This window comes from Lissotriton vulgaris, chromosome 1_1 (assembly GCF_964263255.1).
Source record: "Lissotriton vulgaris chromosome 1_1, aLisVul1.2, whole genome shotgun sequence".
Taxonomy (NCBI): Eukaryota; Metazoa; Chordata; class Amphibia; order Caudata; family Salamandridae; genus Lissotriton; species Lissotriton vulgaris.
This window is the reverse complement of record NC_141685.1, coordinates 1,257,691,231-1,257,709,439: the sequence shown is the minus strand read 5'-3', so window position 1 is coordinate 1,257,709,439 and position 18,209 is coordinate 1,257,691,231. Positions and strand designations below refer to the sequence as shown.

At 40.7% G+C, this 18,209-nt stretch overlaps 1 protein-coding gene across 1 annotated transcript in view; it reads right to left on the bottom strand.

Annotated features, from left to right (window-relative positions):
• NCKAP1L (NCK associated protein 1 like) overlaps positions 1-18,209 on the bottom strand; it is a 1,717,783-nt gene that overhangs the window by 1,054,596 nt on the left and 644,978 nt on the right. Inside the window, exons 19-20 of the mRNA XM_086964598.1 lie at positions 8,035-8,174; positions 7,193-7,324 (exon numbers count right to left, since the gene is read on the bottom strand). Of these exons, the coding sequence (XP_086820724.1) occupies positions 7,193-7,324; positions 8,035-8,174 (272 nt within the window). The remainder of the gene's footprint in view (positions 1-7,192; positions 7,325-8,034; positions 8,175-18,209) is intronic.

Here is an 18,209-nt window from a genome sequence, read left to right as displayed (position 1 = left end):
TGGGAACAGGCTATTCTGTAGTCTTTGCCTGCTTCTAACAATTTATTTATTTATTTTGAAAGTTTTATAGTGCGCAAACAAGATCCTGGCCGATATCAGAGCGCTTTACATCCATCACTAATATTATTCTATTCTGTTATGTGTGATGACTATCATCCAAGTCTAACTGCTTTGCTTACTATGCTCCATGATAACCATCATTTAGGTCTTATCATTTTGTTGCCCTTATTTATCTTGAGGCAACAATGGTGTTAATAACTAGACTATTGTGGTATTTTCAATTGCTGATAATAATTCATGTTTTTTTCACCCTAATGCCTCCACCTAATTGTTAGTAGTGGTGCTGCTAACATATATATCAACACATATACTATTGGGGTATATATACAATATATAACCATACTCATCATTTACTGTTTATTGGTTAGTTCTTTTTGTAAGAATATTGGGATTGAATATTACTACTGTTTTTATTTATGTAAATAATTTAATTAATTGATCAGATTTTCCGTATTTTTTAGATCTAGATCTATTTCTATCTTTATTCTCATCACTTCCTTGGTGTTATATTTTTAGTTGTATAGACATGGACTGGTATTCCACATACTAATACTCATATTACTCATAACACTTAGGTTCTTTCATTAATTACACTATTTTCCATTTAGGCGCCATATTGAGCTACTGTTTATTCAAAGATCTCATAGCCAGTTCATACAGGTAGTCCTTCTTTCATTCCATTACTAAAACTCGAAATAGGAATATCTATGTGACAATGCCCTTTTGGCAATTTCTTCTTAATAGTCTACATATATGATAAATATGCGGTACATCTTTTCCTCCATCCGTAAGGTCTTGAACCGCACGGAGGTTCAAGGTGACCATTTAGTTTTAAATCTAGTGCAAGGTAACCAACATGGCGACGTACACCTGTAGATGCAGCCCGCCCCCTTTTGCTTTTTGTCCGCTATCACTCCTGTTAAATAGGCACAAAGCACGCAAAAACGTGGACGATATAAATAGATCTGCCAGAAACAGCAATATTGAGCGAGCAGGAGCCATAAAACTGACGCTAGTGTGCGCATCTGCAGGTAAGCTTGTAACCTACACAGGGCTAGCATGATTATTGAAAAACGTCATATCCAGCTATAGTTACTATATTTAATAAATTTCATGTTATGTTTAGAATAAGGAAGCCCCCAGGACTTAAGGATGTTAGACCTTTAAGGTGGACCTATTTCTATTATGGGAAGGAGCCCTTTTAAAACATAAAAAGTAAGTAACTCAGTAACGTTTTTCGTTTATTACGAGGATAAAAAGTATCCAACTATTGCAGCAGTCGAAACTATGTTTCCAATTTTTTTCTTCCAGACCTAACTTTCGCTGCTAACAAAGTAGACAGAAATCATACAAATTAGGATTAATTTTCGGACCTTTAACCCCTTAGCCACAGGGGAAATTCCCCTGCGGTGCAGGAGGGGGGGAGAGGCCACGCGCTGCACCGCGGTGCTCATGACGAGCCCAGCTCGTTATGAGGCACTGTGGAGCTGTGCTCATGACAAGCTGAGCTCGTCATGACTCCGCCCACTCCCGTGGAACGTCCGCACAGGCGGGGAATTTGCCGCGCGGGGGAGTGGCGCAGCCGTTATGACGAGCCCAGCTCCCCTGTGCCTCATGACGAGCCGGGCTCGTAATTAGCAGGCAAGGGGTTAAAAGTAAGCATGACTCTCAATTTCAATTAAGTAGTCATCATTTTCACACCGTTATTCTACTTACGTTATACCTATTGTTATGATTTCATTGTCAGACACATTTAGTTTGGAAGAGATCGAGAAGTACGCTACTAAGACTTACTACAGCTCCTCTGCCTACTACTGCTCTCATCGTGGTTCACAATATTCTACCCCACAGACTGAGTTTGTTGTTTGCCATTATAGTGTACAAGATCTACACAGTAAATGTTGCCGGTCTTAATATTTTACTGCACAATTAACAATTTAAATAACATGCAATACTAAATGGTATTTATTCTTGTTCTAGGTCTTTTTTGCCAGAATAAGGAGTACACTTTTATACACCTGTAATAACACGTTCCAGTATCCTATTTTGCCCTTGATCGTACATTATTGCTGTTAGAAGTAAGTAATTATCTTAAATACGTAGTTTTGGATAATGGAGGATCATTACAGAATTGTTCTGTGTACTTATTTAGAATCCTCCTTAGCGGTAAGCTAGCATATGGTGGGAATCTATGAGTTATTGAAAATAAAGTTCATTCATCCTACATTCCCCTATCTTTATAATATTTTACAAATGAGGTTTAGATCTTGCTCGCAATCTATGCCCCCAAAAAAATAAAAGTGGCCACCTTAATACTCTATTCACAGGAATGGCAATTATAACATTAACCAGCAATATTAGAGTTCATGTGGTGTCCCACATGTCTATGAATTTTAATTTTGGGCACTAAATGCGTTTTTTCATTCTAGTTTCATTGGCCTCTAATAAAATTAGGATCTCTTGACAACTTTTATTTTCTTCTTCCTTTTTTTCATGTTTCTATTCAGCTATTTTCATTTCACTCTGCATGGGCGGAGTCACTAAGATAAATTAGTCACATTGTTTAGAGAATTGAATACAAAATTAATTAATTGATGTATTAAATTATATTTCAGAAAAACTGTTTTTTGTGAATGAATATATACATATGTACAGAAGTTGTTATTTGATATTCACTTAAGTTCATTGACCGTCGCTGATATCTTTTTCATCAACATAGAAATCTAAATAGAAATATATTACAGGTACTTCTCACAATGAAGGCTTATGTCTATACTTGTGTAAAAATTGCACTTTACATTTGTAACCACAATTTAATTTCTCTGTGTCCCTGTTTCGCTATAGACAGTTTCCTGACGAAGGCAGAAGTGCCGAAACGCGCGTAGTTGTCATCTACCGCTAGCCTTCATCAAACCTGTCAAATTTTATATGAAAGATATAAGTACTGATTGCAATATTTAGACTGATTTGTCTATGTACATATTGTGGTAATTTGTTAATATGTAAAGGATTGTTTCACATTTATATCTATTTATATAATTGATTAGGAAAAACAAATATATCAAAAAAGAGATTAAACAACTAAATAAAATCTATACTACTATTATAAAGAGAGAACTGTGTCCTTTGAGCCAGGTAAACTCGAAAAGTACACCACCAATCCAAACACCAAAGACATCTTTGAAAACCTCAGGGCAAGCAGAAGGACATAGGCTATATTAAAAAAAACAATATACGTTCTTTAAAAAATTTAGGAATAAAAAAAAAGTAGTCCCTTGCAAGTAGCTCCGGCCGCGACGTGCGTGATGACATCGGGAGCGCGGGAGGAGCGGCGTTCAGGAGTAAGAGGAAGAGCGGCGGACATGAGTGCGGGGAGGAGCTGCGGACAGGCGGGGAGGAGCGGCAAGCGGCGGACAAGCGGTGAGGAGCGGCGAGAAGCGGAGGAGCAGTGGAGCGGTAAACTCAGCAGCACCGGGAGGAGCGGCGGCTGAGGTAGGTGAAGCAGCCGTGGGTGCACACCTAGGGACGGGCGGAGGGACGGGCGGGGGCCATGAGTGCTCGCAAGCCTTTTACTCAAAGTCGGGACGTCGGGGGAAACAACGGACAAGAGCCGCGGGTGCGCACCGAGGGACGGGCGGGGGCCATGAGTGCTCGGAAGCCTTTTCCTCAAAGTCGGGACGTCGGGGTAAACAGCGGACACGAGCGTGGGCAGAAGCAGCCAGAACCAACAAAACCGGAGCAAGGAAACACTGTAAGTACGCTCTGCTGCTCCTGGCCGCTCTGCTGCGCCTCTCCTGCTGCGATGTGGCCCCCAGCCCCCTTCTGCCCCGGGCAACGCCAGGGCGGGCTGCTAGTATTTTCATAATAAAAAACAAGAAAGAATATATGTTTTTCTTTACTGTTACTAATGGCACTCTTTGTGGTTACATGCTTTCATGATGCCTAGAATGTGTATACCCTAGAATTGATTGAAAGCTTGCTACGGTTTCTTTACCTACTAGTAATATTCATCAATTGAAGGACGACCACCAAAAGGGTAAGTGTGGAAGAAGTCTATTTGACGGAGCTGCCACGGTAATACACCACCAGGCGCTTCAACTGAGTCTTCAACTGCCGTTGCTAGGAGGTTTCACATTCCGTGGAACGTCCGAGCCATGGCAGAATACTACAGACACACACGCATGCACATACCTGTGCATACTGTAAAGGGGCAGATGCCTTGCGAACAAATCACACCGATAAGCTTTTTACATCGGGGAATGCATGTATGATGATGGTGGTGAGGGCCTGAGGGAAAAGAGCTACACCATCACTATATAACTACATAGAACACACACTCATGCAAGAACGCGGAAGTAAGAAAAGAGCCGGCCAGGATTTGCTCAAGAGATACAGCTCACAAAGGGCATTATATAAACAACATGGTACACCTATCCACAATTGAAATCACTACCTGAAAAACACATCTTAGGTCATGACAGTAGGGATGGAGCTGCTTTGTCTACTAAGTTTATTTGCCACTGAGCTCCTCCAGAAAATAATCAGGGACACTACTGGAACATCACAACCATCAGTCTGATATTATAGAAAGTTAAGGATACTCTGAAACTCTTGTGCGTTTCAGGTCACTTTCTTCCAGACACAGATAAACAATGTCTGTTTCTATGAGCTGCTTCCTGTCACACTTGGAAGGAGTTCTCAGACATGTGCCATTTTATTTATGTCTTTATTTTGGCATTTTTGTAAAGTGCACTGTTATTCTGATTATAAAGTTTTCTAGTGCTAAGAGCTGGTAAGCATGTCACTGCAGAAATCACGTACAGACTATTAAGGCGGTAGATGTGAAGCAGGGCAAGTTCAAAATAGTACACAGAATTGCGGTCTCACTGGGATGGATCAACCTTCTGATCAAGTCCATTGATGATAGGCTTCCCCTCTGATGCTGCCTTACTTCCACTCCAGCGCCAAGAAACCATTTGGTGAACGTGCGCTTGATGACTACCGGTTAACATAACATAAGGTTTATGTAGTATTCTGTGTATTGTGCCTCTCAGGCACTTGTAGAAAGAACCTTGTTCTATGTACATTCTGTGCTCTATTTTAGAATGTAGGTGAAGACCCAATGGATCAGCTGGGGTTATAGTACCGAGAAAGATTGGGTAGATTCAAGCAGAAGGCACATAAAGTACGTTATGGCAGAAACAGTGGGCCCTGACTAAGCATATGAGCACCGAAGTCGATCTGTCAGGTATCTTGACAGCTGAAATTAGGAGAATTGCAGTAGTATATCAGGTAGAGAAGAGCCATTGGATAACTGTATTCCTGTGATTAGCAGGTAGTAGTTGGACAATTTTCCTGATGATGATTAGCATGAAGAAAAATGTATTGGAAAGCTTATCAACTTGAGCAGCACATGTAAAATGGGTGTCAAACATGATGCGCAGGTTATAAGTAGAGTTTCCCGCTCATTTGGATGTAACCACATTCTGTAAATGAATTGGTGGTCATCCAACTGGCTACACCAAGCACTGAAGCATTGAAGTTGGTGTGTGTTCCCATCCAAATACATAAAAGGTTAGGTGCATGTGAACTGAAATTAAGACTGTAGGATCGAACCAACAGAGGAGCCAAATAGATTTTGAACATGATCTTTCAGCTGGACCCTGTGGAATCCTTCAAGGGATATAGTCAAAATCTGAACGTAAGAAGCTACGTGGACTCCTTGAGGTCTTCCAAGATAGAAGATCTCCATACCAAGAATGACTTGTATCCTATAGAAGAATAGCGATTGTACCTGTAAAAATTCAATAAAATACTTTGAAATAGAAAATGATAATTGTATGTATTAATTGAACTGAGAGTTAATAAGGGTTGCAATGATTGTTGCCGGGAAAGAAAGTATGTAATCGAACCTATAATCAGCCTTGGTAATAAAATAAACCGCAGGGTTTTCACAAGAGAAATGACTAAAGATTTTTTCTAATTAGAGGGATCCTTGCCAGACGTTTATGAAATGTTGTAAAGTTACCTGAGACCCGGGGATATGGTAGAGGCCAAGATTTTAATGGCCTTGATTGGGCTGGGGAGTTTTGGAGAGCCAAAATAAATCTGCTTAATTTTGGAGAGGATTATATACCTTTAGAAGGCGGAAGAGGAACTCGTTACAGAATGGTTACCATTTCGTCTCCTGGGTAGAGTCCTCCGAGCACATACCAAGGATGGTTGAATAATTTCCTCTTCCAATTTACTGCTTCCTATCCTCACTGGGAAGACATCAAAAACAAAGTACTGTAACTGGGTTTTATACTCCTCATCCCTATGAGTTTCTCTGTGCCATACCTGGTGACATCTGAAGAGATATGTCATTGCCAGTTGTACAGAGATTGCTCCTCTATCACTCCACACTTGATCAAACCATACAAAGTAACTGGTAGTCTATTGAATGACAAGTGTTATTGGTCGTTTGTGAACTCTAAAGTATACACGACACTGCCTGAAAGTTTACGCCCCCAAAGGATAGCACCGTTCATCATTGAGCACTTTCCTAGGCTCCATATCCAATGTGGTTTAAACTGTCTAATACAGATAGCTCCCATTTTGATATGAATTTGTATGCATGACTGTATCAATTATCAACATGTTTCCTATACCCCGGCATAGGCTCAGCTATATGCTTGCTGCAGCCCACTTTGAGCACTATCTGGCAAACAACGGCAACATGAAAACACTTCCCACATAATCCACACGACATTCACCCACTTTCAATCTAACCAGAACTATAAACTGCCATCCAATGTTTAGGTTCCTTTCTGCTTCATACCTCTGATCCTCACAGACACCATTAAAGCACTGCTCACATGACATGATACTCAGTCTTCCATCTTATCTCTTCCATGCTGAGGTATATTACCCATTCACAAATGGACTTTGATGCCTCATAAAGGATATAAAGCAATATCTAAAAGCAATTACAATACCATTTTTATCTTTTTTTCTTCTCGAAATGCAAGTACAGGAGGACATTACCTGAACACATCATATTCTTTTCTTGTCTGATAGTGCTTAGAGCTTCTTTTGTTTATAGCATGGAGAGAATAACATACAAAAGCATCAGATCATGTCCTACGCCTACCTGTTGAGCTGAGAGTCAATTTGTACACTTAAGTACTCTGCAGGGGTGACTATGTGGTCAAAGACATTCAAGCTGCTGGCGTAGTTCAAAGACATTGTGAGCTCTGACAGAGTCCCATGGAGCTTGTCCAAGCTGGAAGGCAGAAAAAAGATGTGTTATACAGCGGTGTCAAACCTCTCTAGCATTGTCATTCACGTATACCCTTATTGGTGCTCTTTCACCTTCTTCTGCTCATTGACACTAGTGATGCATAATTGTAACAAAATTATGAAAAAATCAGAGAAAAATAATATAAACAGGCAAACTGTGTGAGTAAATTATTTCTCTGAGACCAACGCTTCGTTGGATTCTGCGGTTATGCAGACACCGTGATGAAATTTTTTATTGTACCTTATAAATAAATTTTAAAAACCTCTTAAAACAATTTGTGCATAACAAGCCAGTGTCAAATATTTGCATAAATAAAACGTTGCTGATAAATTTAAAATTTGTGTTGCTTGATGACTCATGAGCCTACCAGGCATCATTCAAACTATGGCGCCACTTTCTCACCTTCAGTGACACTACCTCCTCTCACACCCCCAACTCTCCTTCATTTTGGTGGACTGCGTTTCTCGGCCATTGTTTCATTCACTCCTTAAATTGCTAGCTGTCACTATGCACCACTCTCACAGGCCTCATCAATGAGTCCCCCTGCCAGTGCATCCAAAATCCCAAACTAATTGAATCTGTCTTTGTGAGCACCACTTCTGTGTAAACTGTATCCCATTTTTCATCGGTACATGCCCAGTACTCTTGTGCCTTCTTTTCTGACATAAGCACATGTACGCTTCATATTTTACTTGGTTTGCAGACTCCGGTCCTTCCGCCTGCTCTCCGCCCCAGGCTTGTCCCGCTCAGGCTCGCCCTTCTTGCCGGTCGCTTTGAGCATCTTCTTGTTCTTGGCTTTGCTAATGGTGCTTGCGCTGTGCTTAGGAAGAAGCTGGAATGGAAATGGTGCACTCTATGAGGAACTTTGACAATTATAGCTTGTTTCATCTTCCACAAAATGCTAAATGTAAAGTGCGAGGGATACTTTTTATCTCCTGCATCATTTGAAATATATATTCTTTATACATATTTTTGTGTATCAACTATACGTCCTACACCACCTTTTGTACATGATTTTGTGATTTTCAAAGCCTTCCCCAGAAAACGTGTTTACTTGTGTATCTTTGCACTTCAGACTAATTGGAGGATTGCAAGGCTGTACTGAATGAACATGATGCATGACAGAAGGTGGATTATTAATAAGGGAGGAGGGGAGCCAACAAGCTTAATAAAAAACAATCTTGTTAGATCACAACACAGTTCACTGAGAAAAGTCTGAATAACAGCTGGTAGCTATGGCAAAATCATCAGGCTTTACTTCAGAGAAATGCATAAGAGGAAATGTCAAGAAAACAACACAATATAGCTCCCAAATCAATTTAGAAAAATTAATACAAATACACAAGATGTCCATAAATGGGTAAAATTGGATTAAGGACCATTGTTTTAATGCTTTTCACGCAGAACGCATTACGAAACAGCAAATCTCCATGAATCTTCACAAAGCTTTCGAGAGAGTGCTCTTTTTTGCCAACTTTGTGCAGGGAAAGTTTCCGAGTGATTCATTTAGTGAGGATGGAGAAAAAAGGGGTCCCATAATGCAAAATCCCCATGCATTTTCCACAGACTCCTTTAAGAAGTGTTACCGCAAAAACTGCTGAATGTAATTACACCAACATTTGGTAGGAAGCTAGATCTTAGTCTGCAGATTGTGCTTTTTGTGATTTTCTGTAAATATGCTCAGTAGTTTTTGACATTAGACAAACAAAAACAGAGGAGGCCATGCTGAAATGTATTGCACATCTACTTATTTGTTTAGGGTACCTAATAAAAGCAACCAGTATCAAATACAAAAAGAGCAAAGTTCTTTCCAGTGGTGCTCACATGGTGGCCGCAACTAGACATCTATAGCGCAAACTACAGTCCTATTTGCCAGTCTGGAAAACTTGAATATCTGACACCAAAGCTCACAATCTTTTTAATATACCAGCTGCTGCTGTGGTGAAAATATACCAAGTACCGAACTGTGTGACAAATAAATAGAAGAAATTAATATCACCTGCGCTTACATTTGATTTTCTTATCAAGAACTCTATATGAACAAAAGGGGGGGGGGTCGGTGTTAGGTTGTCAAACAGTTCTTGACATATTAAGGTTTTAAAATATTTGTGTATCTGAACGGTTGGGCTCAAGGTACTCTGGCAAGAGTCCCTTGAACCTAATTTTGAAAAATAGAGTTATCTGATTGGACAAGGGAGCTTTTTTTCCCTTGGGCCAGTTCGCTCCCACTGGAGTCAGACTCCAGTAGGACGGAGCAAACTGATTGACTGCCAGCAGCATGAGCAAAATGCTACCTGCAGCAATAACAGGACTCAGGGACATACAGGTATATGCATCAATGTAGGCTTTTGCAATTCCTTAATTACGATTATTAAGGAATCTCAATTAAGGAATTGCAAAAACCTATGCATGTAGGAATCGCTATGAAATTAGCGATTCCCAGACATTCCTTAATTACGACTCGCAAATTGTGAGTCGCAATTAAGGAATGCCTTCCCATTCATTCCTATGGGCCTACAGGCATGCTTGCGCAATTTCAAGGGTGCAAGGGAGTCAAAAGGACACCCTGTGGCACCCCTGAAATTGCTCAGTGCGCACATGTTGCGGACACACATGCCCCAAGGGCATGTGTGTGTGTAACCTACAACTTTGAAAAATGCACTTTAGTGCATTTTTCAAAGTTTTTGCAAATTACCATCAAGTTCAACTTGATGGTAATTTGCGACCCCTAGTAGCAAAATCGCTATTCTAAATTGGTTCTTGCATTGCATTTAAGGAATCGCAAATTGTGATTCCTTAAATGCAAATGCAATTTGAGAAATGAATTGCGTATTCTCAAATTGGAAGTGCCTTGAACCATGATGCAGCGCAAATGCCCTTTTTGCGAGCGCAAATGGACGATTTTTGCGGATCGCACCATTTGCACTCGCAAAAATGGTTAATGCATGTGCCCGTTAGTCTCCTGTCCTGAATTAAAATAAAATTGTATATGTAGGGATACTCTACCCCCCTATGACCCGTGGGTGGGACCCAGAGGGACTCCCGGGGCTAAAATTCAAAACAAATCTGTTGTAGTAATCCCATGGGACTCCAGCAGGATCATGATAAAAAAGCAAAACAAAAAACAAAAAAGGGGCCTCATTCTTTAATTAATGTGTGGGGGCACATGGCTCCATTCGAGAATTGTTTTCGGCACCAGGAAACCTGTCCTCCTGGCCAAATTGAGTTATTTAGTGGACAGACGCATATAGGACCCCTCCCCGGGCTGTATTTTGCCCGGGTGACCTCATCCCCTGGTGCCCAATGCCTTTGATATAAGAAGGGAGGACCGCACGGCCCCCATCTCTGACACATTTTTGGCCCAGAGGACTCCGTCCCCTGGGGCCACCTCACTTGCTCGGTCCCGGGAGCCCGTCTCCAGGGCACAGTGGTTTCCCTAACTGCACTGGCAGAGAAATGTGTTTTCTCCCATCTGGTGGGAGCATTTTCAAATCTCCTGCCTAACAAGAGCAAACACAAAGTCTTCTCCTAGCAGGCAGGAGCTTTATAAATGCTCAAACCGGCTGGGAGCAGGCTTGTGTTCTAATTCACTGCCTACACTCATACAGGCGGAGAAACAGAACAAGATATTGCTCCCGCCTGGGGGCAGTTGTATAAATAGCTTGTCCCTGTGCGTGGCTGCAATTTCAGCTCCATCACAATCAGGGGAGCATTCGGGCGCGGGGCCCTGAGGCTTCCCCTTCGACCTTGTGCATGGAGGGTGCACCGGGTGGGCACTGGGGCACCATACTTTAAATGATGCAAGCTCTGGGGATGGAGCAATAAAGCTTTGGGAAGGAGAGACATGCATCCCCCTCCCTCTATTTAATAAATTGGACACCAGGGGATGGCGTCCCTGGGGTCAAAAACAGCTCAGGAGTTGGTCCTCCTCCCCTTAAGGTCCCTGGGGCCCTAAATGGGCTGGGGAGGCAGCAAACCAAAGGAAGGTGCAGCATCGGGTTAGCTGCCTCAGGGTGGTAGCTTGCTGGGAGTTGGACGCATTGCTTAGCTGTAAGCCAGGCCTTGTGGCCAATCCCACGAAAATCATGATGAAAGTCTGTGTGCTGCTTGGGGTTGGCTGCCTCCGGGGGAGGGGGGGATGGCTGTCTCTGGGTGGATTGGCCACAGGGCCTGGCTGCAGACCATGTTGGCAACTTTCTGCCATGCACTAATTAGACTAATGCTGTACAATGCAAGTTGCATAAAAAAAAATTATATATATATATATATATATATATATATATATATATATATATATATATATATATATATATATATATATATATATATTCACTGAAAAAACCATAGGTTATAGACCATATATAGTTAGGGATTAGCATTTAAAAAACCTTATTTTATTTGCACAAAACCATTGAAATTCCATATATAGTCAGTTGCACTAACGATATATCGCGGACCCGCAATCCACTGCTAATGATGTCACATATTACATCATTCATGACATGGTCAGTGACATCACTGATGACATCACTGATGACATCTCAAATGACATCACTGATGACATCACTGATGACATCTCAAATGACATCACTGATGACATCACTGACATCTCATTTGACATTACTGATTACATCACTGATGATAATATTTATGTGATAATACATCTTCAGACTGTAATATAACCTTAGATACACTCAGTGTAAACAGGCACTCACAGACTGTCACACACCCATGGAGTTACTCACACACCTAGTCAGTCATGCAAAGAATCAATCACATCTCCATTTCCTCAACTATACAGTTATACACACCTTACTTATTCAAACATATACTAACACATATTTACTCTCTTATACAATCCTTGATACAAGTTCACAATGATTCATACAGCCACTCTCACATTCACTGGCTCTTATGTTCAGTTATTTATATATGTCAACTCTCACATGGAGTGTGTTTTACATATGTACTTACTTTGACATGTAGAACTGAGATATCCATTCACTCACCAATATACTCATGCACACAGTCAACTGTCCATACAGCTGTTTCTACATGCACTTTTGAACCCATACACCTAGGGAATCAACTGCTCACACATCTATGCACAGAGTTATACACCTCCCAGCCACCCACACACATACTCAGTCTCCCATACAAATACTTGGGCAACCATTCAATAACCCATATAGTTACTGATATAGCTACTGATTTAAACATGCAGCAGTTTACAGAAGAACATAAATAATGATTGCCAAATTAAGACACTTTAATCACTAACCCATGCACTCAGTGAGACACATTTAATCATTCTCTCATACAGTCAGTCATGCACCTACTAAATCCTTCATCCAGACACTTATACATCCACTCATTCTTCAATATGTAAGACATATTTTAACTTTACAGAAACATACAGTCACTGGGTGATGTCATCAGTGATGTCATCAGTGATGTCATTTGAGATGTCATCAGTGATGTCATCAGTGATGTCACTGACCATGCCATGAATGATGTAATATGTGACATCATTAGCAGTGGATTGCGGGTCCGCGATATATAGTTAGTGCAACTAACTATATATGGAATTTCAATGGTTTTGTGCAAATAAAATAAGGTTTTTTAAATGCTAATCCCTAACTATATATGGTCTATAACCTATGGTCTTTTCAGTGAATATATATATATATATATATATATATATATATATATATATATATATATATATATATATATATATATATATATATATATATATATATATATATTCACTGAAAAAACCATAGGTTATAGACCATATATAGTTAGGAATTAGCATTTGCAAAGCCTTATTTTACTCACACAAAACCATTGAAATTCGCATGTGTAGTTAGTTGCACTAACTATATATCGTGCACCCCCAATCCACTGCTGATCATGTCACATATTACATCATTCATGACATGGTCAGGGACATCACTGATGACATCACTGATGACATCTCAAATGACATCACTGATGATATCACTGATGACATCTCAAATGACATCACTGATGACATCTCAAATGACATCACTGATGACATCTCAAATGACATCACTGATGATATCACTGATGACATCTCATTTGACATTACTGATCACATCACTGATGACTTCATTCATGTGATTATACGATGAACCTCTTCAGACTCTAATATAACCTTAGATACACTCAGTGTAAACAGACACTCACAGACTGTCACTCATCCATGGAGTTACTCACACACCTAGTCAGTCATCCAAAAAATCAATCACACCTCCATTTCCTCAACTATACAGTTATACACACCTTACTTATTCAAACATATACTAACACATATTTACTCTCTTATACAATCCCTGATACAAGTTCACAATGATACATACAGCCACTCACACATTCACTGGCTCTTATGCACAGTTATTTATATATATCAACTCTCACATGTACTGTGTTTTACATATGTACCTACTTTGACATGTAGCACTGATATATCCATTCACTCACCAATACACTCATGCACACAGTCAACCGCCCATACAGCTGTTTCCACATGCACTTTTGTACCCATACATCTAGTGAATCAACTGCTCACACATCTATGCACAGAGTCATGCACCTCCCAGCCACCCACACACACACTCAGTTTCCCATACAAATACTTGGACAACCAATCAATAACCCATACAGTTACTCATATAGCTACTGATCAACATATGCAGCAGTTTGTAGAACAACAGATATAATGATGCACAAATTAAAACAGTTTAGTCACTAACCCATGCACTCAGTGAGACACATTTAATCACTCACTCAATCAGTCAGTCATGCACCTAGTAAATCCTTCATCCAGACACTTATATATCCACTCATTCTTCAATATGTAAAACATATTTTAACTTTACAGAAACATACAGTCACTGGATGTTGTAATCAGTGATGTCATCAGTGATGTCATCAGTGATGTCACTAACCATGTCATGAATGATGTAATATGTGACATGATCAGCAGTGGATTGCGGGTGCGCGATATATAGTTAGTGCAACTAACTATATATGCGAATTTCAATGGTTTTGTGTGAGTAAAATAAGGTTTTGTAAATGCTAATTCCTAACTATGGGGTCGATTAGGATCGTGGACGGACGCAAGTCCGTCCGCGATCCTAATCGACCCCATAGTTAGGCCCCCAGAGCAGAGCGACCCCAGAGCAGGAGGGAACCTCCGCATGGCATGCGGAGTTCCCTCCTGTGCAATTAGGATGTGACCGCCACCCTGGCGGTCACATCCTCTATTTTTAACATTGCGGCGGGTGCAGCTTTAAGCTGCACCCGCAGCAATGTTAAAAATGCACACATTGCATTTGCATGCAGAAAGAGGCAGGCACCGCGCGGTGCCTGCCGCTTTCTGCATGCAAATGCAGGGGGGTACCATAGGTACCCCCCATGTGCACCCCCCACCCCCTTCACCTAGGGGGCCCGCAACGGGCCCCCGCAGTGAAGTTCCGTATGCTTTTCCACGGCGGAAAACCCGCCGTGGAAAAGCATAATTTACTGGCCATCCTAATATGGTGGACGGTGTCTGGAAGACACCGTCACCATATTAGAGCTTTTCCGACGCGGTTGTAATCCGACCGCGGCGGAAAAGCTACGGACGGAAACCAGGACCCACCAGCCATCCTAATGTGGCGGTGGGTCTTTGGTCAGTCCGCTGCGGTTTTTCCGCATCCTCGGGGCCGGCGGTGGCTTCCGCCGGCCCCGAGGATGCGGAAAAACCGCAATCATAATGACCCCCTATATATGGTCTATAACCTATGGTTTTTTCAGTGAATTTTCAAGGTTTTGTAAATGCTAATTCCTAACTATATATGGTCTATAACCTATGTTTTTTTCAGTGAATTGCAATGGTTTTTTAATAGCAAATATCAAAAGCTGTAAAATGTATTCTTCTTTTAAAGGAAAAATATATTTTATATGTATTTAATATAATTTTTTTATGTATATAAATTTTTTGAGGGACCGAATTTATCAACTATCATGCTGAAGAAGAGTGTGGGGAAAAAAGAGGAGGACTAAGAGGAAAGAACAATCAGTTCAAAAATACAGATGCTTTAAAGCATGAAGTGCTTTTCCACACATTTACATTTAAATAACCCATATTAGAACATACAAAATATCTACAGAGGAGACGGTTTACATTGAATTTTAGACTCTTCATTGGTACCTACATGTTGGTACTTACATCACCCACACAACACAACAGCTCTATTCAGAGCTTCCCTACCTCAAAGCACTCTAAAATATTATTTTACTATTTCCCTTGGTTTTCCCCTTGTTACACTTTCCGGAACGCTACCCGGTGTGCGGACCGGGCACTAACCGTGCGAAAATTTGAAAAAAAAAGTTTTTTTTTTTACATATATGGGCCTCCTCAGCCACCCTCAGAAAACCTAGGGGGTCAGGATATGTCTCCCGTGCCCCCTTATACCCATTCCCAACATTGTTTATCCTCCATCTTGTGACTAAATTCGTCCGAAACACAAGATGGCGGACTCCCGTTACGCTACCGGTGAGCTACCCGGTTCGCTACCCGGTTCGCTACCCGGTTCGCGTACCGGGTAGCGCTTCCACCGCAAAAAATCGAAAAAAAATTATTTTATTTTTTTGCCCCGCGGGGCCCTTTAATAGCCCCCACATCAATCTTAGGGGGTCAGGAGGGGTCTACCTTGCCCCCTTTCATTCATTTCCCCCTTCGTTTATTTCCACCTCTTGTCTCTCGATCCTACCGAGAGACAAGATGGCGGCCGCTCTGGACTGTTTAGAATGTTGACAGTCACCGGAGAGCCAATCGCTTCTCCTCGCGAAGTTCCGTTACGCGTCTGGTACGCGAACCGGGGCGCTAACCGGGACGCTGTCACAGATATATATATTTGTTCTAATGTTAATTTCTCAAAATCCACTGGAGCACATATCTCGAGACCTAGCAAAGGCACATCGGGCAAACAGTCTCTACAATTTTGCCAAGTTTCATAGAAATCCATTCAGCCGTTCGAGCTAAAAGTGAGTCCAACCGCCCTATGGAAAACTCAATGTTAAAAACACGTTTTGGGACCCCCCTTTTTTCTCGGACCCTGCTTGACGAAACCCCCCCGAACTTTCAGGGGACGTTTAGAAACAAAATGTGCCATTTTCCTGAAAATTTCAGCCAATTCCGTCCATCAACGCCAAATATATATATATATATATATTCAATGAAAAAACCATTGGTTTTAGGCCATATATAGTTAGGGATTTGCATTTAGAAAACCTTATTTTACTCGCATAAAACCATTGAAATTCCATATATAGTTAGAAGCGCTAACTATATATCGCGCACCCGCAATCCACTGCTGATGATGTCACATATTACATCATTCATGACATGGTTAGTGACATCACTGATGACATCACTGATGACATCACTGATTACAACATCCAGTGACTGTATGTTTCTGTAAAGTTAAAATATGTTTTACATATTGAAGAATGAGTGGATATATAAGTGTCTGGATGAAGGATTTACTAGGTGCATGACTGTGTGAGTGATTAAATGTGTCTCACTGAGTGCATGGGTTAGTGACTAAACTGTTTTAATTTGTGCATCATTATATCTGTTGTTCTACAAATTGCTGCATATGTTGATCAGTAGCTATATGAGTAACTGTATGGGTTATTGATTGGTTGTCCAAGTATTTGTATGGGAAACTGAGTGTGTGTGTATGGGTGGCTGGGAGGTGTGTGACTCTGTACACAGATGTGTGAGTAGTTGATTCACTATATGTATGGATTCAAAAGTGCATGTGGAAACAGCTGTATGGGCGGTTGACTGTGCATGAGTGTATTAGTGAGTGAATGGATATCTCTGTGCTACATGTCAAATTAAGTACATATGTAAAACACAGTACATGTGAGAGTTGACATCTATAAATAACTGTGCATAAGAGCCAGTGAATGTGTGAGTGGCTGTATGGATCATTGTGAACATGTATCAGAGATTGTATAAGAGAGTAAAGTAAATATGTGTTAGTATATGTTTGAATAAGTAAGGTGTGTATAACTGTATAGTTGAGAAAATGGAGGTGTGATTGATTTTTGGCATAACTGACTAGGTGTGTGAGTAACTCCATGGATGAGTGACAGTCTGTGACTGTCTGTTTACACTGATTGTATCTAAGGTTATATTAGAGTCTGAAGAGGTTCATGGTATTATCACATGAATGATATCATCAGTGATGTGATCAGTCATGTCAAATGAGATGTTATCAGTGATTTTATCAGTGATGTCATTTGAGATGTCATCAGTGATGTCATCAGTGATGTCACTAACCATGTCATGAATGATGTAATATGTGACATCATCAGCAGTGGATTGCGGGTGCGCGATATATAGTTAGCGCTTCTAACTATATATGGAATTTCAATGGTTTTATGCGAGTAAAATAAGGTTTTCTAAATGCAAATCCCTAACTATATATGGCCTAAAACCAATGGTTTTTTCATTGAATTTTCAAGGTTTTGTAAATGCAAATTCCTAACTATATATCCACTATAACCTATGGTTTTTTCTGTGAATTTCATTGTTTTTTTAATAGCAAATATGAAAAGCTTTAAAATGTCAAGTACGTGATAGATAAAAACATTTTCGTATTTATGCACGCTGATGTGCTTTGAACGCTGCACCCCCCCCTCCCCTCTTTTCTCTTAGTAGTACTCTCTCTTTGCAGATAGTGAACGGTAGTTAACGCAGGCCTTTGCCCCCGTTGTGATCCGTCGTGCCTGCTTGTCTCTCCATTTGATTGATTGTTATCCAAGCATTTACTGTTTTAGAATT